This window comes from Sciurus vulgaris (assembly GCF_902686455.1).
Source record: "Sciurus vulgaris genome assembly, chromosome: 2".
NCBI lineage: Eukaryota > Metazoa > Chordata > Mammalia > Rodentia > Sciuridae > Sciurus > Sciurus vulgaris.
The window spans coordinates 193951773-193977551 of NC_136462.1; the positions used below are offsets into that span (position 1 = coordinate 193951773).

The following is a 25779-nucleotide window of genomic DNA, read 5'->3' on the forward strand; positions in this document are numbered from 1 at the left end:
GGTTGATTTGGGTTTTCTGGTATCTGGAAACGCCAAGGTCCTACCAAATACAATGACTTTAGGAAGAACATGCTTCTTTTCCAGGTGTTGACTGCATTACTTCATCTGTCCCCATCCCATCCCCACACAGCCCTTGGAAGAAAGTGCCCTCATTATCTCCATTTTCCAGCTGAGAAAAACAGTGCTCAGAGAAGCTGAGTAACCAGCCTGAGGCCGCCCAGCTAGTGGTGGAGGCAGCACCACCTCGGGCTCCGGCCCTTCACCGGGCCCCGCCTGACTTGCAGCAGAGCGGGGAAGCCTGTCGTCCACCTTCTCCAGTGGCCAGGGCTGTGCCTGGCATGGGGCGGTGCACACAGCCTCAGGGGCCTGGCTCCACACGGGGCCGGGCAGGGGCGCAATCTGGAGGCCCAGCAACTGTACAGCAATGCCGCTCCCGCGTTTGTTAGCTAACTGCTAATGAAAGATCTCAAGCTGTAGTCCTGCCAAGTCTGCGGTAACGAAGTGCGAAAATGCATTTGTAATTAGCAGCAGCCAGGCAGGCAAGTGAAGAATGTGTGAAGGTCCCTTGGAATGCAAGAAAAACAAGGCTAAAGCATGTCCCCAGTTATTTCGTGCCTGCTGTTACTTGACCAGACCCCTCCTGTGGTTGCTGCTGAGCTCTGTGGAATAACTAGCCATAGTAGCAATGGTGCTGTTTATTGAACACTTACTAGAGACCAGAGTCTGTCTGGTGTTCCAGCACCTCATTGCATTTCCTCTTCACGGCAGCCTCGTAGGGTGGACACCAGTGTTCCTTTCCTACAGAGGAAGAGCCAGAAGTTCAGGGAGGCTCAGTCACTTGCTCACAAGGGCAGTGACTTGTCAAGGAATCAAACTGCAGATTCTCTGGCTCCAGAGCCCAGGTGCCTTCTGTTTGTCCTGGATCTTGTGACACTTTCTGCTCTTCTAGGTTGTCTTGCTCACAACAGTGTGTGCCGTTAAGTGTGGCTCAAGAAGGGTTTGAGGATCGACCCTTCTAAAGACTGGACCTGAAGGACAGATCCATCTTGAAGATATTTATGGTGAAGTTCATCTGATAGACCAAAAAGATGGATGCTGCAATTCACAGGACCCTTCCCGGACTTTTCAGGTTCAGGAATGTATGAGTCAGCAAAAGGAGCAGAGACTCAGTCCCTACTGACATAACTGAAAAGAAAATTGATCGGATCACATGAACGGGAAGTCCAGGAAAAGGACGATTTCCAGCACTTCTGGATCTAGGGGCTCGTTACTGTCATTAGAACCTCGCTTTTCTCTCCCTGTCCTTTGGTTGTTTCCTCTGGGTTGGCTCCGTTGTCAGCCTCCCATCTCCACACCACTCACGTTTTTATTCTGGGAGTGGAAGAGTGATTTTGCTGAATGAGTCTATAAAAATCCCAGCTTAAGGAAGGAGTCCAGGGCTGTGGCAGCTCTGAGGTGTTGCCAAGGACCCAGGCCTCCCTGTTTCTGTCCTACCACCCTCAGCCCTTGGCTTTTGTCTTCATGGTCACCTCATGGCCCAATAGGGAGGTTAGAGATCCAGCAGTCACATCTATGTTCCAGCCACAAGAATAAGAGATAGGTCATTTCCTCCCTTATAAAGAAGCCTTCCCCAAGCCCTTGCTTACATCTTTCTGGCCAAAATGTTTTCATCTTGTCACATCTTGCTGCAAAGGAGGCTGAGAAAGTAGTCTATTTTCAGGGGCAGTGTGCCTGGACAAAATTGAGGGATAGATAAAGTGGGTGGTTGGATGGGCCACTGGTGTTCTGTCCCTGTGGCCAGCACCATATCCTGGGGGGAAGTCAGGGCCTGCTGCGCTGCTGAGCCAGATCCGCCGTCCTTGGTCACTACATGGCTGCCTGGCTCCAGGGCCCCTCATCTCTGCCTGGCTCCCAGAAGCGCAGCCGTCATGGGCACAGGTGGGGCATTTGCTGGGACGTGCTCTTGGCAGAACCCTGAATGGAGGCGGAAGCAGGTTGGCAGGGGAGGAAGAGGCAAGGTGCAGCTGGGGCTAGAGTTTGGCTCTGAGCCAAAAGGGCCCGTAGGACAGGCTGTCCTGGTGGCCAGGGCCCGCGAGCCAGCTTCCCACCTGCCAGCTGTGGGCCACCCTGGGTGGGGTGGTGGCACCTCCCCTGCTGTGCTTCCTGTCTGCAGGTGGGGCCGAGAGGACATGGTGGCTGGGCAGGGCCACTCGGCAGGACGCCCACAGCATGTCCCCGCGTCCTTGCTCAGGGCCTCCTCCGGGCCTTCCCCGCCCCTCTGGGATCTTGCTGGCCTGGGCGGGGTCGCCCGCCCTCCCCGTGACTCCCTGGTAGAGGGTGATGGGTTATGGTGGATGGTGTCACCTCGAGACTGGGCACGTTGAAACCTGGGCCAGGGGGGCCCTCGGTGGGGAAGCAGGGCTTCATCTGGCAGCCGGCAGGTCTGTCCCCAGGCGCCAGGCGTGTTGGGGCTCTGCCGTGGGTGCATGGCCTGCTCGGGAGCCCCGGCGCTGCCCCAGCCCGCCTGCCCTCGGCCGCCGCGCTTGGGCCTCGGGATGCGGCAGAGCATGGAGCCCGGCGTCTGGGTGTCTGCTTTCAGCTGGGGCGCCAGTCCCTCCCCCACGAGAGCAGAAGCCACCCGGCAGCCCCAGGTGGGGCGAGGTTCTGTGCTGAGGGGCCGGTACAGCAAGGGGTGGCTCCCAAGCAGAGCCCTCTTCCCTGTGACCGTCCCCAGGGGCCCTGCAGCTCAATTGTTATGCCAACTGCAAAAGACCCTTGGTCGTGGACAGTCAGCGGCTGTCCATCCAGCAGCCATTCTGGCCACCTATTCAATGGACTTGTCATTAGGAATGAACCTGAGAACTTCTTCTTTGGGTCCCACGTAGCTATAATGACACGTTCCATCTACACGTGTGACAGGCACGGACACTACGTCGCCGAGCCCCAGAGCGACGTCCTGCCACTTTTTTCTTTTCAAAGCAAGGGGCGTTGGTGGCTTTAAATCTGTTCCAACAAAGCGAGTTTGGGCATTTACAGGTCATTTGGGCAAAGAGCCTGTACTTTTCTGAAAAGAAAATGGAAAAAAAAACAACCAAAAACAAACAAACAAACAAACAAACAAAAAAACAAACCAAAACAAAACCCAAAGCTTCCAGGCTGTTTCATGGCTGCAGAGGCCCCAGACGTTAGTCCACGGTGCTCTTTCAACCCCTCCATGTGAAAGAGAAGGCTGCTGACGGAGGCTGCTCACTCTCGAGGGAGGTTGTTTCCAAGCAGAAATGATTGGGTGACTTGGGGTGGGGGCTGCCTGCCCACCACGACTGTGGTGTCACTATGGGGTGTGTGTGCGTGCGTGCGTGCGTGCATGCATGTGTGTTTTGCAGGGCTTGGTACAGAGGTAAAGGGCTCTCGGATTCATTCATCTAGCAGATATTTACTGAGCATCTACTTCGTGCATAGTGCCATGCTGGGTGGGGCCCAGTGCAGAGGGTCCCTGCCTACATGAGCTGACCCTGAGTGAGGAGAGGGAGACCACAGACCAATATCGCAACGTGCCAGTCCCAGCAAGGGTTTTAGAGCAGGGTAAAGAAGGGTAAGTGGGTTTTAAAACATGGGTCTAATTGTTATTCAAATATGGCAAGCGTGGCAGGCTAGGCGGTGAGCTCCAAGGAGCAGGAGGGGACACACAGGGAAAGAGTAGCGTCTGTTAGGAGTGGGGAGGGGCTGGGGGCTGGGTCAGGAGCCTTCAGGAGGCCGGGGAGGTGGGGCCCCAGGCCTGGGACTGGCTCCTCTGGACATCCCAGTGGGCTCTGGGGCTCTGGGGTCACCTCTGGTTTGGTACCTGACCCTGGGGTGAGTAGGGCAGCAGGACAGCAGCTTCAGGGCTTGCAGTGGCCCTGGATGGGCGGTTTGCCTGGGCGGGCGCCCTCCTGTCTCTAGGAGCTGCTGGCCCTGGGAGGGACGGTCCCTGCCGGGTCAGCAAGGAGCTCCAGGCATCAGAAGAGAAAATGCAGGATGGTTCCTAAACTGGAGGCAGGTCCCTCTGCAGTGGGGTGGAGGCCAGGCTGGAGAGGCGGGGCAGCGGGAGCGGGAGGACCCCCGGGACCACACCGGGGGCTCCTGATGACCCGAGGGCCGTCAGAGTCCCACTGACAAGGCTGGACGGGGAGAGGTGAGGGCTGCCAGCAGGCCTGGGTGGGCTGCGTTGGGAGGAAGACTTCCCAGGAGGCCCACAGGCCTGAGGCCATTTTAGCAAATGGTAATTGGAGTAAAAATGATTTCTGATCCCCTGTCACCCTGCACGTGTGGGAATATTTTATTCCCTGTTCCTTCTCCACAAATGGTCAGTAACTGTCAGGCGGGCACCTGGCGGGGACTGTTTCCGCCATGCTGCTTGACAAGGTCCGAGCATGGGGGAGGGCTGGGCAAGGCCCCCATTCCAGGGCACTGCCGCTGTCACCTCTCCTAGGAGTTGGGTGTTTTCTTGTAATTGTCACACTTATAACTATGTAACTGCAAATCACATTCCCTGGATCGTTGTGGTGATGATTTAACCTCAATGAGTCTGGGGAGCTTGTGGCAGGATGAGGGGTGCTTTGAAAGACGTACCAATCTCACACGGAAGTCTGAAGGCACAGAGTTTGAGAAGTTGTTCAAGGAAACTAGTTACAGGCATTGCTGGCTCCTATGCTAACCACACCTGCCCAGTTAATGCTTTACCAGTAAACAGCCTGACAAATGGAACAGGAGACTTATTGTCCCCACAGTATTAGGACCGCCCTACTTAGCTTACAAGACGGGGGGACGTTTGTGGCACCCACCTGGAGGGAAACAAGCGAATAAGTATAAGGACCCCCTCCCACAGAGCCACCCCTTCCCTATACGGCAGTGTACAATGAAAATGGTGAACGAATAATTAATATTTATGGTAAATGGACAAATGTCCAATGTTTGTCCTTCCTTCAAAGGTTTGGATGTCAAGGGCCACCCTGGAAATGTAGGACTAAAGAACAAAGAAACAGCATATGCAAACAACTAGAAAAATACTCAAGATCAAATGCCCTTGTTGCATGTTAACTGGTTATGAGTAGTTTATGCTGGCTTAGGTCTCACGTGCGTATTACAATAGGAAGAGGATAAATCAATGACGTAAAGAATATTAGGATAAAATGAGGTACTCACACTGATTCTTTGGCAGTAAATAGCCCAACTTAGTTTTACCTGAGCTTGTTTAGGTAACAGAGTAGACCTTTAAGGTTAAATCAAAACCATCATAATATGAGCTAAAGATTAAGTGCGTGCTTTGCTTAGCGGTTCAGTAAATTTAGCTTAAAACAAAATAGAGTCATTATGCTGACAACAGGTCTCACACCAGAGGGTAAATAAAGGTCAGTAGGATGAAAAGAGGACAATACCTGTCACTGTAATTTGCTTATGTGAGTGACTTTAAGTAAATACAGAAAGTTGGCCTCAATGTGCCCGCTCTGCGTTAGACGCCTGCTGGGAAGTGTGGCCAATGACAAACCTTGTGGTAGTTTCTCTATAACCTGCATCTTGTTTCATCCTGCTTCACTTAATTCTATAAGAGAAGAGCTGAAATAAATCTGAGCAGCACTTGCTTGGAGTTGCTCCAGGGGTTGTGTGCTTCCTCTGCCGACTCCACCCCTCCTTCAGGGAACCCGCCAGTTGCTGGGGTCGCTCCCGGCAGGCACCGGGCCAGTTCTGCTTCTTGGTTGGCTGGCTTTGTCTGCTGCTACCGCCACAGGGCCTGGCTCAGCCCTGGCCTCAGTTTCTCCCTGGCGGGGGGACAATTCTCTGCCCACAGGCTCCCTCCAATGCTGGGGTCCTCTCCACCGCTGGGCCTTTGCACTGGCTGTCCTGTCTGCTTGCACTGCTGCCCCTCCCCCTCCTCCAGGTCCCCATTTAAATGTCACCTTCTGGGCACGTCCTTCCTTGACCCTACCAGCTTGAGAGGCTCTTCTCCACCTCCTCTGCCCTCAGTCACTCTCTGCCAGGTCACCTGTGGTCACCACCATCAGAAATTTTCTTCAATTCGCATGTTCACTGTCTCTCTCTCCCCATCACTGTTGGGTCCATGAAAAGCCAGGGGCCTGGTCCCAGATGCTTGATGCCCACCCTGATGCCCTCAGTGGGCTGGGGCACTGGTGCCCAGTGGCTGTGGGGTGAGGGGTCACCTGCACCCGTGCTCCCCTGGAGACCTGCCCTCTGTGAGCAGAGCTGTCTGGCCAGGACGCGCCCCATGCAGGACAGGACCCAACTCAGAGTGATCAGGTGAGACCCGGGCACGCGAGGACAAAGACAGATCCTGTTTTCATTTAAAATTTTGATATTTTATTCATTGTGGGTTTGGGGCATTGTTTGACTCCTTAAGAATAATGCATTAAAATGCCACTTATCTTGATGGCTGAGTTTTCTGACTGTCCCTTAAATTCCATGCCAGAGGCAAGTGCCTGGCTTGCCCCCGCCCCTCCTGGCCCTGCTCAGAGGGGCCTGGGAATCTGCATTGTCACCAGCCTTCCCGGGGTCCACTGCGAGTCTGAAGAAGGCTGAGCTAGGTCACCGGGATGACCAGGTGACCTAGAGAGTGACACACATCTGGAAGGCCTGTGGCTTCATCTGCCCCAAGCAGAGATCCCCACAGGGAGCCCACAGCGTTGCTGTCTGAGGCAGGGTCATAGTGGAGGCCCCGTGGGGAGGGGGGAGCCCGCCCTGCTCTGCCTCAGACAGGACTCACGACTGGGCTTTCCGTGGAGGATTCTGCAGGAAGAATGGCAGCCTTGCTAAAAGCAGGCAGAAAAGCTCTTGCTTTTAAAAGTGAACCTAGAAGTTGATCGCGGTTCTAGAAGCGGCTGGCTAGGCTTCCCGAGGCCCCCTTTTTCCTACTTAGGGTCCAGGGCCCAGGAGCCCACTGGGAGGGTTGGATGACAGCTCCTTTGTTTCCCAGCTGAGGTCTTGAGTGGCAGCTGATCCATGCCTTGGCCTTGGTCGCTAGGACAGAGCAGAATCTACAGGACAAGGTCGGAAACACTGACCGCTGTGACCCCAGCCTCTTCTCCACACCCGCCCCCCTGCCCTGCCCAGTTCAGGACTCCTCTTGCTCCCTGCTGGTGCTGGGGTCGCTGGATGCTCTCTGCTGGGCATTTCCGATCACCTCTGTACCTCGCTGGTGTTTTCAGGAGGAAATGTGGCCATTCCATAAATCTGAGGTGTTATCATGGGAATGGCAGCGCCTGATCACGGTGACATCCCCGACGGGGGAAGGGTGAGCTAATTAGCTGAAAACTTACTTTGCAACGTGAGTCACTGGAAGCAGGGGTCAGGGGAGCCATTACGAGGCTCTCGTGACTTGGATGGAATTTCCACTCAGCCTCACCAGGGTGCACCAGGCTGAGATAGTGGTGCTCGGAGAGGGGTGGGGGGGCAGCGAGAGAGAGGGGGGGGGGGAGGGAGAGGGAGAGAGAAGGCAGGTGGGGGATATGGAGAGAGATGCTCCAAGGACCCAACCTCCAACATTAAAAACAAATACTAAAACAAATGCCTTCTGAGCTTGGGCCTCTTTGCTGTCTCCTTCATTCTTACAGTGCATGCACACTGAGCCCCTGCTAGGCACCCTGCTAGGTGCCAGGAGCCAGGGGGAGCCATATTGCCAGCTCCCTGCCAGCCAGGTGTGACCAGCTCCTGCCGAGTCAGACCACAGCTAAGTAGCAGAGAAAGACGGAGCCAGAGAAGACCAAGCAGGACAAGGAGAGTGGACCAGAAGCTTCCTGGGTTCTTTGGAGAGCCGGTCGGGGAAGCCTCTCTGGGGAGGTGGCGGGAAGGAGCCAGCCCTGCAGAGTTCTGCAGGAAGGTCAATCCTGGCAAAGGGACCTGCATGTGCGAAGGCCCAGGGAGGGAATGGCTGGGTGTCTGAAGAGCAGGGGCGAGACTGGAGAGGCTGGGTAGACAGAGCCATACAGAATCTGGTGGCGGGAGAGGAGCTGAGGGCAGGGCCAGGGTCCCAGGACACTGACTTTATTCTCCGGGTAATGGACAGTCACCCAGGATGTGGGCAGGGCAGCCTCCCACCAGGCTGTTTCCCAAGTGTGCTTCCTGCGGCCAGGCTGAGGGGACGGCGGATGGAGGCGGGGCCCCCTGGGGGTGTGGGATTGAGAGAAAGCAATGCTTCTGCACCCGCGATAGGGCAGTTTGTGAGGGTGACCTGGGTGTGAAGCTACTTCTGGATGCTGGCACCTGGCGGCTCTGATCCTGTGAGCTGCGGGGAACCTTCTGGGCGGGCCTGGGGCCCTCTGCGTGTGCATCACCTACATGACCTGAGCCCAGGGAGCCGCTCTGGTGCAGGTGGGTGCTCTGAAGGGCTCTGGGGACACAGGAGGGCCTTTGGGGGCTTCAGTGTGCTTCTCAGGCTGTCAGAGCTGTGGGCCACCAGCCCAAGGCATGGGCCCCGCCGGGGGCTTGTGTGGATTCAGGTAAGAGTGCAAAGTGCTGTTTTCTAATACCAACACACAGGTGGGGGAACAAAGACCCACACTGTGGTCTAGAGAGAGAAGCCACTGCACCTCTGAGCCAGGTGACGGGCTCCTGTGTGTCCCGTCAACTGCGAGGAGGGCCTCGGGACCTCGTGGGAGAAACAGGCCTTAAGGTGTAAAAGAGAGCATGGCAGGAAGGGGAAGACGGGAAAAGGACAAGGGGGAAGAGGGACAGGCTGGGACTTGGGAGAAACAGGAGGCCCTTGGGTGCTGCCTCTCCCACAAGGCCGTTCTTCTCCAACCCCACAGCTGAGCGACCCCAGCAAACAGGCCTTTTACCTGGGGGGCCCCTGGTGGGCTTTGCTCCCTCTTTCCAGGCGCCAGGGGGGCATATCTGTCTTTCTTGGTTCCCTTTCCCGGGCGTGCTCCACGCTAAGGACAGGCCTGCCCCTGCTGTCTGTATTTCTCTCCAGGCACCAGGAAGCAGGTCTTGCTGGACGTGTTATTTACAGGGAGGGTGGAAAAGGCACCTCCCGGCAAGGGAACAGACTGGGGCAGCCTGGCTGGGCTCTGTGCGTGACCAGCTTCCCTCTCACTCTGGAGGCTGAGGTCGGGGACCCTCTGCCACGTGGCGGGTGTCCTCCCTGGGGCGAGGTTCCGGGCGCACCCGGAAGCGGCATGTCTCTCTGAGGCTTCTGCGGCGGATGGCTGGCGTGTGGAGCTGCGGCTGGCAGGCAGGGCAGGGGCCTCCTCGGGCTTCAGTTGTTGTCTCTGGTGTCCGAGGAGGCACTTCCGAACAAGATGTCGCTGTCCTGGGACATGCCGCTCAGCTGCGACTTGGTTTTGATGAGGAACTGGGCCCTGCGGAACATCACCCTCTCCTGCTCCTGCTTGAGCTCCAGGTAGGAGCGGGAGAAGGTGTGGAAGATAGAGGTCACCGGGAAGGCCATGAGCAGGATGCCACTGAGGATGCTGCTCAGCGCCACCACCTGGCCCGGGGTGCTCCTGGGCACCATGTCTCCGTAGCCCACGGTCGTCATGGTGATGACGGCCCACCAGTAGCAGGCAGGGATGCTGGTGAACTCGGGGCTGTCGGCCATCTCGTTCTCGATGACGTACAGCAGCGGGGCGAAGAGGGCGATGGCCACGCACAGGAAGAGCAGCAGGAGCCCAAACTCGCGAGTGCAGCGGCGCGCGGTGAGCCCCAGCGTCTGCAGCCCCAGCGAGTGGCGGGCCAGGCGCATCACGTACAGGATGCGCAGCGCGCGCAGCACGCGCAGCACCAGCCCCACCTTGTCCAGGTAGCTGTTGCCGGCGCCCGGCTTGCGGCGGCCCGAGGCGGCGCCGTCCACCAGCAGCGTGACGTAGTAGGGCAGGATGGCCACCAGGTCGATGAGCGTCAGCGGGCTGCGCAGGAAGGCGAACTTGCTGGGCGCCTGGATGAACCGCAGCAGGAACTCGAGCGAGAACCAGCCCACGCACACCGACTCCACGATGAAGACGTTGCGGCACATCTGGGAGCACTGGCCCTGGGGGAGAGGGGCGGTCACCTCCCGCCAGGAGGGCAAGGAGCTCCGCCCTGCCGCGGGGCGCCCTGCCCCTCCACGCCGTCTGCCGGTCTGCCCGGGGCCTCTCTGCTAGGGCGCAGGCTCCCTCCCACTCATCTGGCCCCAGCCCCCACCCCCAGGTCCCGCCCCCCCCATCCTAGGGGGCCTCTCATGTCCCTCACCACTGGTGCCTCAGCTCATGGGGCCTTTGGCCATCTCCTGGGCTCTCCAGGTAAAGCAGCGACCGAAACAGACCGCTTTTCTCTGGCCCCAGCCCTCTGGCCCTGCCACCACCCTCGCTCACTGGACGCCTCCTCCCTGGGCTCTCCCATCCCTGCAGTACCCAGGGGGACCCTGAGGACACCAGCTGGTCCAGCCCCTGCACTGCTCAGGGGAACAGACAGAGTCCTCCCGGGGCCTGGGGGGCTCCCCTCCATCTCCTCCCTCCCCCCCCCTCCCCCAACACCATGGGTCCCCTCCAGCCTGGCCTGTGACTTCCTCCTCCCCTATAGCCACCCCACTCCTGCCTTCCTGTCCTCCGGCGCTGTCCCAGGTGTCACCTTCTCTGGGAGGCCTTCCCTGGCTGTCCCCTTCTGCACCGGCCCCCCTTACTCTGCTCCTCGCTTCCTCATCTGCTCTGTAAGTTGCTTATTTACCCCGTCTCTTGTCTGCCATGGTACCCCACCCACCCCATCCCAACGCCCCAGAGGGCAGGGCAGTCTGTGCCTGCTGTATGCTGCCTGGACAGGTCATACAGCAGGTGTCTAATACATGGTGGTTAAGGGAACGAACAGAAGCAGCTTAGGCTGGAGTTTAGACGAGGTGGAAACGCACAGCCACCAGGGGCCAGCAGGCAAAGGAAGTGGGCTGGGCCCCGGAAGAGGCCGGCTCAGACTCAGGCTGCCTCGCTCAAGCTTTGGAGAGAAGCGGGAGGGCTGCAGTTTGTGAGAAGTCTGAGGATAACTGTCGCTTAAAGAGAAACAGTGCTGACTTCCATGTGGCAATGATTCAAAAGCCACGTGGGCCACACTAACACGAAGGACACCAGCTTATGCCCTGGCCTGCAATACAACTGGCCAGTAGACGGTCCTCAGAGGACCAGGGTGCCTTCCTCAAAGGGCCTTGGGTAGAGAGGGAAGGTGTAAGTGCCCCAGCCCAGGGTTCCGTGTGGGTCCTCGGCTGTGCCAGGTTCTCTCTGGGCACATTCCGGAGGCTGGAGATGGGAGCGGGACTTGGTGGGGCTTTCAGGTCTCAGTCCTCTGAGGCGGGAAGTCCCTCCTCCAGGAGGTCTTCCTGGAGTGCATCCCCCAGAGGCCCAGGGGCCTCTCACACAGAGCCCGTTGGCATGGGCCGCACATTATGGGTCACCGGGGTGGGTGGTGAGCCTTGTCCTGGTCACCCTGCCTCCCCTGTCGGGCCTGCACTCAGAGGGCTCTCCAACGTGGACACAGGAGTGAGACAGTGAATCCACTGGCCCCTGAAATGAAGCTGAAGAACAGCATTTTCTCTGAATTGTGAAAAAAAGGAATTATTTTTAAAAAAGCAATATCAGAAGTTGAATAACAGCTTTATTACTATTTTCCTGATAAAATTGGGACCAAAGTCGGAATGGGGTTCCAATAGGGACAGGTTTCACAAGGTGAGCCCCCCACCTTGGCAGGTGTGCATAAATCCTATGGTTACTACCCGCAGCTCACTTGGGCACCAGGCACTGTTCCACCACTCCAGGGAGACTCGCTCACTGAGTCCTTGCAACACATGAGATAGGACTATTCATACTCCCCGTGGAAGAAACTGAGGCACAGAGAGGTCGAGTAACTTGCTCAGACCCGCACAGCCAGAGTGTAAAATGGGACTTGAATTCAAAGGCTCTAGCACTGTCCATTTTGTCACTGCTCCCTATGCTTATCAAAAGTTCATTTTGAAAAAAAAAAAGTTCGCTTTGGCTGGGCACGGTGGCACAGGCCTGTCATCCCAGTTACTCATGAGATTGAGGCAGAAGGATTGTGAGGCTCAGCAATTTATGCACGATTCTGTCTCAAAATAAAGAAGTAAAGCAAGAAAGGGCTGGAGAGATAGCTCAGTAGTGGAGCACCCGAGTTCAATCTGTAGTACAGGGGAAAAAAGTTAATTTTTGGATATGGTGCTATTTCTTAATACTCTTTAAAAAATTCAATATGTTAAAACAAGTGCCAACAACCTTCTATGGGTTATAAATGCAATAGCTATTGCTACTTTCTCCATAATATCTGTATGTGGAAAAATCTTCTCATGGTGAGTACTTCTGATGCTGTTAGAGACTACATATAAAACACTTAGCATATGCAGGGTATACAGTCAGTGCTCAATAAATGCTGGTTGGCATATTTATGTTCAGTTCATACTACCAGACCGATTTCTCAAATACCTACACAGTTTGTGCCTGTCTGAAACCTTCTGGTTTTTCTTGAAACATGCTTCCAGAATTTCCACGTGTAGGGAAGGGATCATAAGTCAAAGCCCGCAGGTCCCAGGCACGAGGGGGCTAAACTGGGGAGGACACCCCCTTCAGACTCGGCTCCCACCAAGAGCTGCCATAATGAATTGCAGGCCAGGCAGCCTGACCTTTTCATTTCATTGTTATTTTGCAGGGCTGTGTGCGTGCTAGGCAAGTGCTCTACCACTGAGCCACGTTCCCAGCCCCTGACCTTATCATTTTTAGGAGAGTGTTCACTGTTATATGGAAAACACATTACTTTTAGATGTTGGCAGCCGAGTGAAATTTTTCAGAAATGCCGTGAAGGCCCATCACAGACTTCCATGGGGTTCTACGGGTCCCAGGCTGCCATGTGGACACATGTGTAAGAACACAGCTGTGGCTTCCACCAGTCTGGGCTTGGCAACCTGCTCTGCCTGCCCCATTGTCCTCCTCTGCCAAGGGGGTGTGAGGACGCCTCCCCCACAGGGTTGATGGAGGATCTGCAGCCCCGCTCAGGGCTCCTGCGGCTGCTTTGTCTCTGGGAGCCTTAGAAAGGCGTGCGCAGCGGTGTCAGGCCTGGGCGTAAATACATGCCTTCTCCTATTTAACACGAAGACACCCTCACCATCTGGGGACGTGCATATGCACATATGCCTAACAATAAAAATTATTTTCAAGACTCAGAAAATATGTCTGGGCTACTGCTATGCAAAGGGATTCGGAAAGCTGAGAAAGGGCTCCAGTTGGCGAGATGGATTTTGATGGTACACGTAACGCGCTCAGCTCAGGGCCAGGCAGGTGGTGATCCACATTGTCTGTGGGTTCGCTCACTCAAGCACTCAATAATAGTGGGATCGTTCCTCATCTGGGCTGCATATGGTTCTGGACACTGTGGGGTGAGAGAGTGGGGGACACAGCAGGGACCAGGAGAGTCTGGGGTGCTGGCCCTGGGGCGGCCGTGTGTTAACAGGGAGGGCCAGCAGCTGGCATGCAAATGCACCAGCCAGTAGCATGATGTCAGGAGGGGCTGGGGAGGCTGTTCAGCCGCTGCGGAATGACCAGCGGGCTGCAGGAGGCAGAGGGCGGTCCACTCTGCCTCCAGTCCTGGGCCCCTCCCTCCCCTGGCCAGGCTTACCTGCTCCTCCTCCTCCCTCAGGCTGGGCAAGGTGCTGACGGAGAGGTTGACAGCGGTGACGGTGACAAAGAGCACCGACAGGCAGGCGAACACCTTGCCGGGCAGCCCCGAGTGCGGCCTCTCCACCATGTCGCGCAGCCTCCGCATGCAGCGGCCCAGGCGGCCCTCGGCCCTGGCGGGGCACTGGCTGTCGCGGCCCTGGCTGTCCAGCGGGTCGTCCTCGGCCTCCTGCTCCACCATCTCGGCGAACTCCTCGACCTTCTGCAGGTAGCGGCGCTTGCAGCAGCCGTCCAGGTGGTCCTCGGCGATGCCCCAGTACAGCAGCTCCTCCTGGAAGGACAGAGCGCACATCTCGCGCAGCAGCCGCAGCTTGCCGGCGCGCAGGAAGGTGAGGATGGTGCCGAAGGCGCCCGGGTTGCGGTCGAAGAAGAACTCGTTGCAGGTCACGTCGTAGTCGTCGCACACGTTGAGGATGTCGTCAAAGTTGGTGCAGGCCTTGAGCTGGCCCAGCCGTGTCAGCGGGAACTCGTCCAGCGTGGTCCAGGGCAGCGAGTACTTGATGCCGCCCACGTTGATGATGATCTGCCGCCGGCGGTCCCCTGCGGGGCTGCCCTGGCAGGGGTCATCCTGTGGCCGCAGCCGCTGGGCCCGCCGGTAGAACACGCCCTTGAGGGACTGGCTCTGCGGGAAGAAGGCGGGGTGGAAGGAGGCGTCCGAGGCGCAGCTCAGGGCACTGTAGTCGTAGTCCGAGTTGTCTCCCGGTAACAGGGTCATTTTGGGCCTTCACATCCCTCCAGGGCCTGGGGAGAAGGGAGGAGAGACGCTTGAGTCTTGTCTGAGCCCCGCCTCTCGGGCAGGGCAGACACGGTGGGGGCTGGAGGTGGGCAGGGGCAGGCAGCAGCCCTGACCGCGGTAGGACAGGCGGAGGAGACATCACAGCCCAGTCGGTCTGCAGGGTGGAAGAGCCTCCTCCCCAAGACCCCTCTTCCCCGGCACCTCCTTCTTGGACCTTCAGCCTCCAGAACTGAGAAATAAATGCCTGTGCCTTCAGGCACCAAGTCTAGGAACTGGTTGCTAAGAAGCTCTCTTAACAGTGACGATAGCAACGTGATCACTCAGCACCTCCTGACTTCATGATTTTTCCACATCCATCTCATTAATACCATAGGAAGGTACGGAGCGGAGCACCACTGTGCACCTCAGGGCTTAGGCCCCCGGGGGCCCAGCAGCAGCGCACAGGATCAGATGTGGTCCCCAACCCAACAGCTGACATCCTAGTGGATGACTGGGCACTTGATTTCAAACCTCCCAACTTTTTTGGGTTTTATTAGCTTGGAGAGGTGGGTTAGTACAGACCTGCAGTTCTCTATAGGGCTGCCTCTGTCCCCAGGGGACATGTGGCCTTGCCTGGCGGCATTTTTGACTGAACTGGGGAATGCTAATGACATCATGTAGGTAGAGGCCAGGGATGCTGTCAAATGTCCTACAAGGGCCACGACAGCCCCTACCACAGAGAATCATCTAGTTCCAAGACTCCGGAGTGCTGATCAGGAAAAGCCCAGGCCAAGGGGTTCAAAACAGGCTTCAGGAGCCACTCAGCCTGGACATGGCACTCAAACTTGATGTTTCCATTTCCTCATCTGTAAAAAGGGTCTAACCATGTGAGCCACGGGCCCTGGTTGCATGCCTGGCGGGTTCTCCATACTGACCATTACTGTCACTGTTAGTCTTTATCTTAGCGACACCGCGCATCGTTTCCACAGATGGGAAACTAGTATAACCCACCATAAGTCAGAAGCAAGGGTCAAAGACACACAAGTACCCAGACAGGGCACGTGTATTCACGTGGCAGCAAATGTCACCTCGAGGAGGGCAGGGTGGGCATCCAGCCGTGCCAGCTCCTTCAGGAGCCTTCTTTGCTCCTCCAGGGGCATCTACTGTCCCCTCCTCTTGCCGTGGTGCACCGGTCTCCTTGGCACCACCAGGTTTGGAATCATCTGTGTGCAAGCCTGCCTCCTTTCTGGGGGAAGAAGGGCTAACTCATCTTGCGTCCCTGTGCCCAGCAGTGCAGGAGCTCAGAGAAGTGAGGCCACAGCACGAGGGTCCTTCTGGGAAACTGAGGTCAGAATATCAGCTTGCACAGGCTCCTTCCTTCCCAGCCCTCAAAGCCGAGGGCGGCACAACTAGATTGAAGTTGCTTATTCACCACCAGCTCATGGGCTGAGTTTGGTTCATGAATACTTTGCTTGGCTTGGAGATGTTTCTGAAAATTGAGAAATTTCATATTAAAAAAAAATCCCAGTTCTTGGCATCTCTTGACGCCAAGAATATCTGGCAATGCGTGGCCCAGATCCCACTGAGGAATGGCAGGGCAGGCAGGTTCCGGCCCACTCCAGTCCCCACTCCTCCTTACTGCCTTCCTAACACCCGCTGTATTTTCTCACGTGTTTCCCTTCCTGGTCCTGTGGACATCTGAGTGTGAGACCCTGAGGTTATCCAACAGGCTTCTCCAGATGCAGAGGAAAGGAGCAAGAACCTAATGCTTGGCTTCAAAAACCCCCATCCCAGCCCAGCCCAGCCCCAGGGGACTCCAGTGTGGCACAGGCCAGCACAGTGTGCAGGAGCAGGTGTTCATGGGAGCCCAGGGTGGGGGTGCCCCCGTGAGGCCCACGGCTGCTCCGGCTCGTGTCTTTGGGGAAGGCTAGTTTCACAGCCTGGGCTTGGGAAGCCAGGTGCACCTGCGTGTGGAATACTGCCTGGGTTTGGGGAATGAGTGCGCTCCTCTCCGCCTAGCTCGGAACCATCTCCTCCGGCGAAGGCTGCGGGGCTCCCCGGGGGCGTGGGAAGAATCCCTCGCAGGCACTTCACTCAGTGATATTGCTTTTCAGCTTTATCGCTGCCACTGAAGACAAGAGAGAAAATGACATTCTGCTTGGCAAGAATGGTGATGGAAGTAAAGGAACGTTTTTCTTCCCAGCCCGCGGGCGCTGGCTGTGAAGCCCCAGCCTGCGGCCTGCTCTCCAGGAACTGCAGAGGGCTCCCCCACCACGCCTCACCCCTCCCCTGGCCCCTTCTTCCAGTTTGTGCCCAGCTTGGTTTCCTGGGCAGGCCTGTCCCAGCAGGCTGCTGGGAGCTGGAGGGCAGTAAGTGCTGCAGCGCATCCCCCAAGACTGGAGGCCCCAGGAGGGCCAGAGGCAGGACTCTGCTAAATGAGGGGCGAGCACAGTTCTCTCCGGCTGTGAGACTTGCCTGTACCCATCTATGGAGCATGGCAGCGAATCGGCATCTCTAGACTCGAGTCAATTCATCAACCCAACAGGCCCAGCCTGATACCCTCCAAGAAACCCCGGCCGTCCTTCCTCCTCCATGTCAGCCCTGCCAGCCCCAGAGCCTGAGGGGTGCCGCGATCTGGGAGGGGCTGTGGCGGCAGGGAGGAGGAGGAGGAATCCCGTGGGAGCTGTGGCTCACTCATCCCTGGGCAGCCCAAGTGCTGGACAATGGGCTGGGTCTGCAGACACCACAGAGAGCAAGATAGACCCCACCCCTGTCCTCATGGGCTCCTTTATCTGGGGGGGGGGGGCAGCCTCCAAGGACATACACCAAGGACTTCCAACTGCAGTGAGGGCCGTGAGGGAACAAAGCCAGGTGCCGGGAGGAGAGCCACCATGGGGTGCAGGCAACGTCAGCTGGAGGGTCACCAGGGCTTCTCTGAGGAGGGGACATGGGGCAGAGCTCCTTCCCCCACTGGAGAGTGGCCTTGGCTGAGGGGCTGGACCCCGTGAGGGGCGAGACAAGGGAGGAAAGAGCTCGGAGGTCAGCAGCACCAGGCGGAGAGACCTGCTGGGCACTGTACGGACTCGGGGGCCCATGGGCGGTGCCAGGGCAGGGACAATGGTGGATGGGCTAAGAGACCAGGCTGGAGGAAGTGGTAGCCATTCTGGGAAGAGACTGCGAGGCTTGGACCAGTGGAGGGGACTGCAGACCTGGATGGGCTCAGGATGAACTCTGGAGGGAGAGCCAGCAGGACCTGCGGAAGGATGCGGTGTGTGGGGAGAGAAAAACAATGCACTTGACTCAGGCAGTGCCTTTACTGAGATGTCAGGTAGGTGGCGCTGTGTCAAGCATGCTCCAGAGGCAGCACCACACAGCTTCCTGGCCGTGGGATGATGGACCGGCCGAACTTGGGTCAAATCAAGGAGAGGGCAGGGATGGGCCTTCTGCATGGACAATGCCGGACTCCCAAAGCTGACCTGATAAGAGCGTGCGTCAGCTGGTAGGGACCAGGTCACCAGAGTGGTGGCAAAGCCAAGAGGCAGGAGCCTGGCCTGTGCCCAGTACCCAGAGCCAGCTGAAGCTGCACCCACATCGAGCCCAAGTGGTCAGTAAGGCAGACACTGCAGGGGGGTGTGGCAGGTGCATAATGTCCCCCGGGTGTTCACATCTGACTCCTAACTCCTGGAGTCCCTAATTCACTAGTTTCAGGGATCAGAACACAGATTTGCTCCACTACACGGCAGGGGGGGACAAGGCTCACTGATGGAACTGAGGCTGGGAACCAGATGACTCTGAGATTAGGAGATTATCCTGGGTTACCTGAGTGGCTCACGTGACTACAGGGTCCTTCTACATGGAAGAGGCAGGCAGAAGAGTGTCAGAAGGACATGGTATGAGATGGCTGGACAGTCGGATGGAGGGGCCAGGAGCCAAGGAATGCAGGTGGCCTCTACAGGCTGAGAAGGGCAAGGCCAGATCCCCCAGAGCCTCCAGGAGGGGTGCAGCCTTGCCAACTCCTGAGCTGAGCTCAGCCAGACCCGCTGTGATCCTCGGGCCTCCGACCTCTATGATCATCAGTTTTGACTGTCTTCAGCCACTCGGTTTGTGGCAATAGGAGAAGAGTACAGGCTGAGAAAAAGCTGGCCCTCCTCCCCTGGGATCAGCTGCTGGCGCTGTACATGGGGGATGCAGAAGAGCCCACTGGCTTTGAAATCAGAAGACCTGGGTTCAAGGCCAGGTGCTCTGACTTTGGGCAAGGTTCGCTTTATCTCTGAGACTTGGTCTCCTCCTCTGTAAAATGGGGACACGGACAGCTCCTGGAGTCATGGTGAGGACAAAAGCAGATGACATGCTTGGTCCAGTGACCGACACACAGTGAGTCCCCAAAGGGTGCCTGCTGTATTATTATTAGCCATGAGCCTGTTGTCCACCCTCACCCACCAGCCAAGGGTGTCTCCTATGGCCTGATCTACTGGGATTTGAAGCCAGCATCATCTGCCCCAGAATCCAGGCCTCTGGGAAGGCCACTGAGTGGTGCTGAGGGCAGTGAAGGCTGCTGTTGCCCTGTGACCCAGGAATCCACTCCGGGTTCTGTTCCCCAGACTGAGACCTGGGCTGCGATGTTGGTGATAAATTATTTGCACTCCGATCTTTGACTCAGCAGTTTGCTTCCGTGAAAGCAGATCTATGAGAGCAACAAGGTCCAGGAATGTGGTTCTGTTGCCTGTGGCACTAGGAAGTTCCCAGTGTCCATCCCCAGGGAGTGGAGGAGTGGGTCCTGGCAGACACCGACTGCAGGATCCTGCAGGTTGCTCAGGAAGGAGAAGCGATGGATGAGATGGAGGTTTTGCAACATGTTTAGGTCTTACAAACATGGAAGTGAGTGGAATGAGAAATGGAAGTTGCTAGCACTATGCTGTTTATGTAAATGAACATACACATTACATATTTTATGAAGACTCATGAACATTTGAGGATCCCGCTCAACCATGTGGCGGGGGTCTGGAAGGGCGGGGGAAGGGGAATGAGCCTGGGATTGGAACGAGGAGAAAAATGAGCGAGGCAGGACAGGCTGGCACAGGTGCAGGAGGAAGAGCCGGGGTAGGCAGGCAGTCCACGCAACTCTGGGTGAGCTAGGTTCAGACACAGAAACGAGGAGCAGGAAATCTTCCAAGCCCCCGGCTCCCAGAATGCCCTGGGGTCTTTCCTAGACCTGCTGAGCCAGAATGCCTGAAGGGGAGGCCCAGGAAATGGCCTTTCTGACAGGTTCTGTTAGCGATTTCCATGACACTGAGTTCCCTGGGCAGACGGAGGTGCAGTAGAAGCCTGGGGTGCCCCCAGGGCTGAGGGGCAAGGGCTGCTGGGGACCGGGAGGAAGCTCCTGCCCCTTGCACCCCTGCCCAGCTGCTCAGTCCCCTTGGAGTTCTGGAAGGTGCTTAGGGTTTGTAAGACACTTCTGCACTGGGGTCACCTTGCCCAGATTCTCCTCCCAGAGGCCAGAGATCCTGAGGCCATTTCTGTTCTTCTTCCTGGAAGAATGGTGGGCTCACATGTGGTGGAGGCAGGGCACACATTTCCAGAGACAAATGATCACTGAAAGCATCAGGCGTTCTGAGGGGCGGCCCCACCAGGAGCTCAGCACGGCCTGGGACAGAGGTAGCCACCAACCCCAGGGGCACTGGCCTCCCGGAGCCTTTTCCTGCCCTGCAGGACTGTGAGGAGGGGCTGGCGAATGCAGGTGTGCTGCAGGCCTTAGTGGCATCACCCCACTTCCCATCTGTGGCCACCTTCCATCAAGGCCACAAATGGTCCCATGAGTTGTCAGGTGCTCAGCCCACCTGCTCCAGTACCTCCAGGGTCTCTCCAGGGCTTCAGAAGCCGCTGGCCTATCTGGCCTCTATTCTTCTGCTTCCAGGGAGCCCTGGGCCCTCTTCTGGGTGCCAGCAGGATGTGGAGAGCACTACGCATGTCATAAATAGCGGCACTCCTGGCTCCCTCCACTGCACATGCAGGGTCAGGCATGAACCCCTGTCTTTTCCTAAAGGGTAGCTTTTATCACAAATGCTCCCATTTTTCAGATGAGGAAGTGGAGGCTCATGCCTGGTGATAAGTGATGAACCCAGAGTCAAATTCCAAGCCTATCCTCTCTTTTTTTGGTGTTACTGGGGCTGGAACCCAGGGCCTCATGCACACTAGGCAAGCACTCTACCATTGCGCTCTGCCCCCAGCCCTTCTTAAACATTTTATTCTAAGACAGGCTCTCACTAACTTGCCCAGGCTGGTCTGGAACATGCGATCTGCCTGCCTCAGCCTCCCGTCAGCTGGCATTATAATTCTGCATCACTGTGCCTGGCTTAGGCCTGGTCTGCATTCTGCCTTCTTAGACCACTGGTTTCTCCTGGGGCTGGGTGGGTGGTGTCTCCACCACCTTCAGCAAGGCAGGGACTAGGTGTCTCTATGTCTATGGATGAGCTTTTGGAAAGTCTTTGGAGGTGGGAAATAGCAGTCAACTCCCTGTGACTGGGCAGGGACACCTTCATTCCTATTCAGTTTGGACGAGGGCAGAGTAGGCAACTGGCAGAATCTCTGCTCCTGTCATCCCTGGACTGTCATTTTGGCCTCTGGGAAGAAGACAATGGAGCAGAGGGGCGTGCTGCAGGCCATGGGCCAAGGAATGCAGGCGGCCTCTCCGTGCTGGGCGAGGCCAGCCTCGGCTGCTCCTCTGAAGATACTGATTTTAGCCCATTTTGGACTTCTGACCTCCCCAAACTACAAGATGCTAAATCTGTGATGCCTGAAGCCACTAGGTTCGTGCCAACACGTAGCCAGGAAATGCAACCCTGAGGGAACTTTCCTGAAGACAAGCTTTCCGCCCTCGGCTCCTGGGGCCTGGATTTCTCCCCACTCCAGCTTCTCAGCCTGTGCCTCTCCCTAATTCCGAGGGTCTTCAATCTCTCCATAGTGCTCTTCTCTTCACCCGGGTGCGTCGCTGCCAGTGCGGCTCCATCTGTCGGGATTAGGGCTCCTGGCCGGGCTGACTCAGAGGCGGGTCATGCTACATTCATCCCCAATTAGAACATTAATCAAAACAGATCCAGCCCGAGCCTGGCCCCAGTCCTGGCCTGCCGGACCTCCCAGCGACGCTATGTGGCATGGGGCAGAGCTCCGAGCCACCTGCTGTTCATCCTCGTCATAATCCAAGCACCCCAGGCCTTGCCTCCTCTGAGCTGGGGTCCCCGTCCCTGGGGAGATTATGTGCTAGGAACTAGGCTCTTCTCTCAATCCCTCACTTGCCCCTGAAGCAAAAAAAAAAGTGCCAGAGCCTCCCCTGTTGAAAACAGGCTGCCTCTGGAGCTGCCGGGCTCTGCTGCTGGCAAGACAACACCACCCGCGTGTCTGTCTCCACCGGGAGGTGGCGGGGGCTGGAGCCAGAACACCTTTTCTATGTATCCTTGCAGCTGGAGATTCGGGTGTAGAGGCCTGAGCAAAGGAGCAGACCTGGGGAAGCATTGGGGACCTCGGGACATCAGGCAGGGAGAGACCTGACTGCGCCATTCTTCAGGGGAGTTGCAGGTGTGGGACAAAAGTCGCCACCGAGCAGGGGACAACCGTAGGCATCAGTCAGGTCCTACCTGTAGCAAATGCACTGCAGGTGCTGATTTTGTTCACCAAGTACAATCTGCTGGATCATAAAAATGGCCAGCAGTGATTGAGCGCTTGCGGACAGGTCTTGCCTCTGGCTTCTTATTGATTATGTTTAGAGGGGCTTACAGCCGCCATTTTCCACCCAGGGCTCCATTTCCGGGTTTAATGAATCAACCAAGAATGGATTCCCACACTCCCTATACCTCTGGTCACCAGAATAATAACACTATCAAATATGAGGAAAGGGATGTGGAGAAGGGACAGCCCAGTCAAGAGACTGCGCAGGAGGTCCTGGGGCTGAAGGCCTGGCCCTGGTGTGAGTCACTAGCCCCCTGTACTCAGGACGTTTCTGCTCTCCTGTGTCCTGCAGTGGCTCCCTTACCTCTCACCAGAGCCCAGCCTTGTGTGAGAATTCAAGGTGGCTCCCAGATCTGCCACCGCCAGGCTTCAGGGCGCCTGCAGCCTGGCTCCCCAAGCCTTGGAGAGGAATCAAGGTTTCCTGCTCCCAGCCCCTCACAGCTCCCTCTGGGTTTGGAGTGAGTCCCCGGGCAGGCATCTTTCCACTGGAATGGGCTGGCTTAGAGCGTGATGGCTAAGAGCAATCCCCAGAGGCCGTGGCTCACCTGACTTCCAAACACACCTTGCCTCCCTTTCCACTCTCTACAGCTTCAAAAATCAGAAGTCGGAGAAGTCAGAAGGCACACAGGCTCTGGTCCTCCAGAGCTGGAGAAAGCCACCCAAGAAGGAGGGCATGCCCTGTCCAGTGCCCACCCCATGGCCCCGACCTCCAGCAGTGCCAAACTTAAATTAGAGGTGATGGTGGGGAGGCTCTTCCATAGTAACCGTGTGGGGGTGTCAAATACACCCCAGGGAAAAAACCTCTGCTCAGATTCAGAGGCAGAGGCTCCCTCCTCCCCCAGAGAATCAGACCAGTTCCTGTTCCCTCCTCTCACCCTGCACCCTTAGCTCAGGGTGTCAGCAAAGTGGGTGTCTGTGTGTCTCCCAACCACCTGGGTGACTCTGGTGCATGGCACCCTTTAAATGCTTAAGAATAGCAAGTGCTTAAGAAGATGCCTGCTGAATGCACAGCTTGACTAATAAACCCCACTGGTGGCGCCTGCATTCACCAGTTACATTAGCCCAGCACTCACCCCAACCCCGTTATCGCCTCCCTTAAGGAGCTTTTCAAAGACCCCCATTTCTCCCCAACCCGTTGAGAATGAATGCATTACATGAACCACACTTCTACCTATAAACATGGGCTGCTGCAGTTGGCCACCCAGCAGGTGGGACTTCCCTACTTCTCTTAGCTAGGGAAGGCAGCCCCCATCCCATCCTGTGCCCACCCCATCCTTCTTGCTCATGTTCTCTCCCCAGCACAGTATCTCAATAAATGTCTGTTGGCTGACTGAGTGACTGTTGTGCTCTTGGTGTGGTGAGCTGCCCACAGTAATGGCTCAGCCAATCTTTGTTCACTCCATGACGGAATGAATGAACTCTTCCTTCCCCGTCCAGACTCCAATCCACGCAGGCTGAGCCCCTCTCCAGTATAGAACTCCAGAGGCTGAGGAGACCTTCCCTACCACATTCTGGGGCTTCCTGTGAACTACCTCGCTATCCCCAGCGCCCAGCACACAGTAGGCACTCAATAATCACTCACTGAGCTCATTAATGAAAGATTCAATCAGGCCCACCGGTGGGGGAGCTCCACTCGTGCCTACAGATGGAGTGAATGAACCAGAGACAGACGCCCCCTCCCTCCCAACTCTCCCTCTTCCCGGGATCGGGCGAGGCAGCTAGAAACCTCTGCCTCGGGATGTGCACCCCCACCCCACGCCGGGGTCACGCTGGCGAGGAACGTCCCGCACTTCGCCTCCGGGGGACCCCTGGGTTGGAAGCGAAGCTGGACCCGCACCGCAGCCATGGCGAAGTGCGCTCCATGCCGCCACCCGTGGCTGCTCGCCGGTCCTCGGTCGCCCCAGCCTCCCTCCCGGCAGGTTTCCCGCAGGAGAGTCGGGGGCCACCACCACGTGCAGCTCCCCCGAGCCCAAGCCCGAGCGTGCAGGCGCCGGGTCTTGCCCGCAGCGCCGCAGCGTCCGGCGAGGCTGCAGCGCGCAAAGTTCCCACCTCAAGTTCCCGTCGCGGCGTCCCCTCCTCGGAGTTGGCCCGGCCGCGGCTGCGGTCCCCGGTGCCTGCGGGGTCGGGACGAGGATGCGAAAGGGGGCTGGAGGCCGCTGGGGGCGCCCGCTCCGCCTCCCGGAGCTGCGGCCAAACTTCGGGCCCGGGGCCCGGCTCGGCTCCTGTTCTCGGACCCAGGGCCAGCCCGCCTCCGCGTCCGGTCCCCGCCGGGCTCCGAGTGCGCCGGGAGCGCGGCGCGGCGGCCGCCGAGGGAGCGAGCGGGGCAGGAGGCGGGACGGAGGGAGGGGACTGCGCGCGGGGCGGGGAGAGTGGGCGGGCGGCGGGAGCGCGGCGCCCGGCCTCGCCCCGCCGCCGGGACCGAGGCCGCGCGATGCCGCGCGGCGGGACGCCCAGGTCGCCGCCGGTGCCTGGGGCCCCGGGGCCCTGGCGCTCCTGCCGGGGCAGCGCGCCACACCGCATGTTCCCGCCCGGCCCAGGTCGGCAAGCGCGAGGTCCCCGCCGCCGTCCCCTTCCCCTGCGGCGCCGCTCATCCCCTCCGCCCGCCGGCCACCAGCCCTTAGGGTCCCGGAACTCCGCTCCTCGCGGGCTGCACGCGCCAGGCGGCTGGGCAACCCCAGGGGGTCGCGCGCCAGGTCACGTGCCTCCCCAGGCGGTCCGAGCGCCCCGGGTGGCGGTCTCCAGCACCGCGCGCTAGGGTCTGCGAACCACGAACTTCAGTCCTGGCTGCCCTGGGCGCCGCGCTCCGGACGCGCTTCCCACGCCCCGGGCCTCCTGCCCTTCTCTGGAGGCCCCGGCGCGCCCCTGTCCTCGGGCCCCTTACTCCTGAAGCCCTCTCGGGGCAGGCGTCCAGACGTCCGTCAGTCCCGCAGTCCCGGAGCCGCACACCCCGCGCTCTACGCAAGCTGCCACCTGGGGGCCACATGCTCCACGTCGAGCGCCTTCTCTTCAGTTGTCTTTGGGTCCCTCCTGCCATTGCGGCCTTGGGACTGCACGCGCTTTGCTGCGTCATCCTCTTAGAGATGGCATGTGTCACACCAGGTTCCTTTCCCTTTAGGTCCCCAGAGAGACCCAGGAGGTGCCGTTCACACTCCCAGGCCCGCGTGGGCTCCTGGCCTGGGCCCCATGGTTCCTGAGTCCTGCACGCGGGTTCAGGAAGCCGCCAGGAGCTCCGCCTCGCCTCTCCTCAGGGTGGCTGGTGTTGAGTTGGAGGGCTCTGTCTGAGGAGAGTGTGCCACCCTCAGCGCCAGCTTCTAGGGTCGCTTGTGTGGCACTTCCCTCGTTTTCTTTGTCTTACCACCAAAAAACTCAGAAAGGAGCATTCAGCACCTGCTGGGGAGTTGGGGGTGGCGGTCCTTCCTGGAGTCTCACTCAGGGTTGGCATGAGTCCTAGGAGGTTAGGCTTCAGCACACGGTGGCTTCCCCACGGCTAGGCAACGGGAAGCAGGCCAGCCTGTGGCGTGGGTGTGAGCTGATGGTGTGGAGACAGCCAGGACAGGTGAGGAAGAGGCAAGAGCTGGGGATGCGGACGTGTGCTCGGTGGTGATCTGTGGGGGGCAGGGGACAGGAGCCAGAGAGGGTAGAGGTGCAGAGTGAGGA

At 58.0% G+C, this 25779-nt stretch overlaps 1 protein-coding gene across 2 annotated transcripts; it reads right to left on the reverse strand.

Annotated features, from left to right (window-relative positions):
* Positions 1–8225: 8225 nt before the first annotated feature.
* Positions 8226–25126, reverse strand: KCNG1 (potassium voltage-gated channel modifier subfamily G member 1). Of its 2 annotated transcripts, none has more exons than XM_079128524.1 (3): positions 25004–25126; positions 13627–14426; positions 8226–10015 (listed from the first exon to the last, which is right to left on the reverse strand). In XM_079128524.1, the coding sequence occupies exons 2-3, from the start codon at positions 14398–14400 to the stop codon at positions 9245–9247; spliced, it is 1545 nt and encodes a 514-aa protein (XP_078984650.1). In that variant the 5' UTR covers positions 14401–14426; positions 25004–25126; the 3' UTR covers positions 8226–9244. The 2 variants fall into 2 exon arrangements, with proteins under 2 accessions (XP_078984650.1, XP_078984649.1); XM_079128523.1 differs by lacking the exon at positions 25004–25126 and adding an exon at positions 24172–24417.
* Positions 25127–25779: the final 653 nt, after the last annotated feature.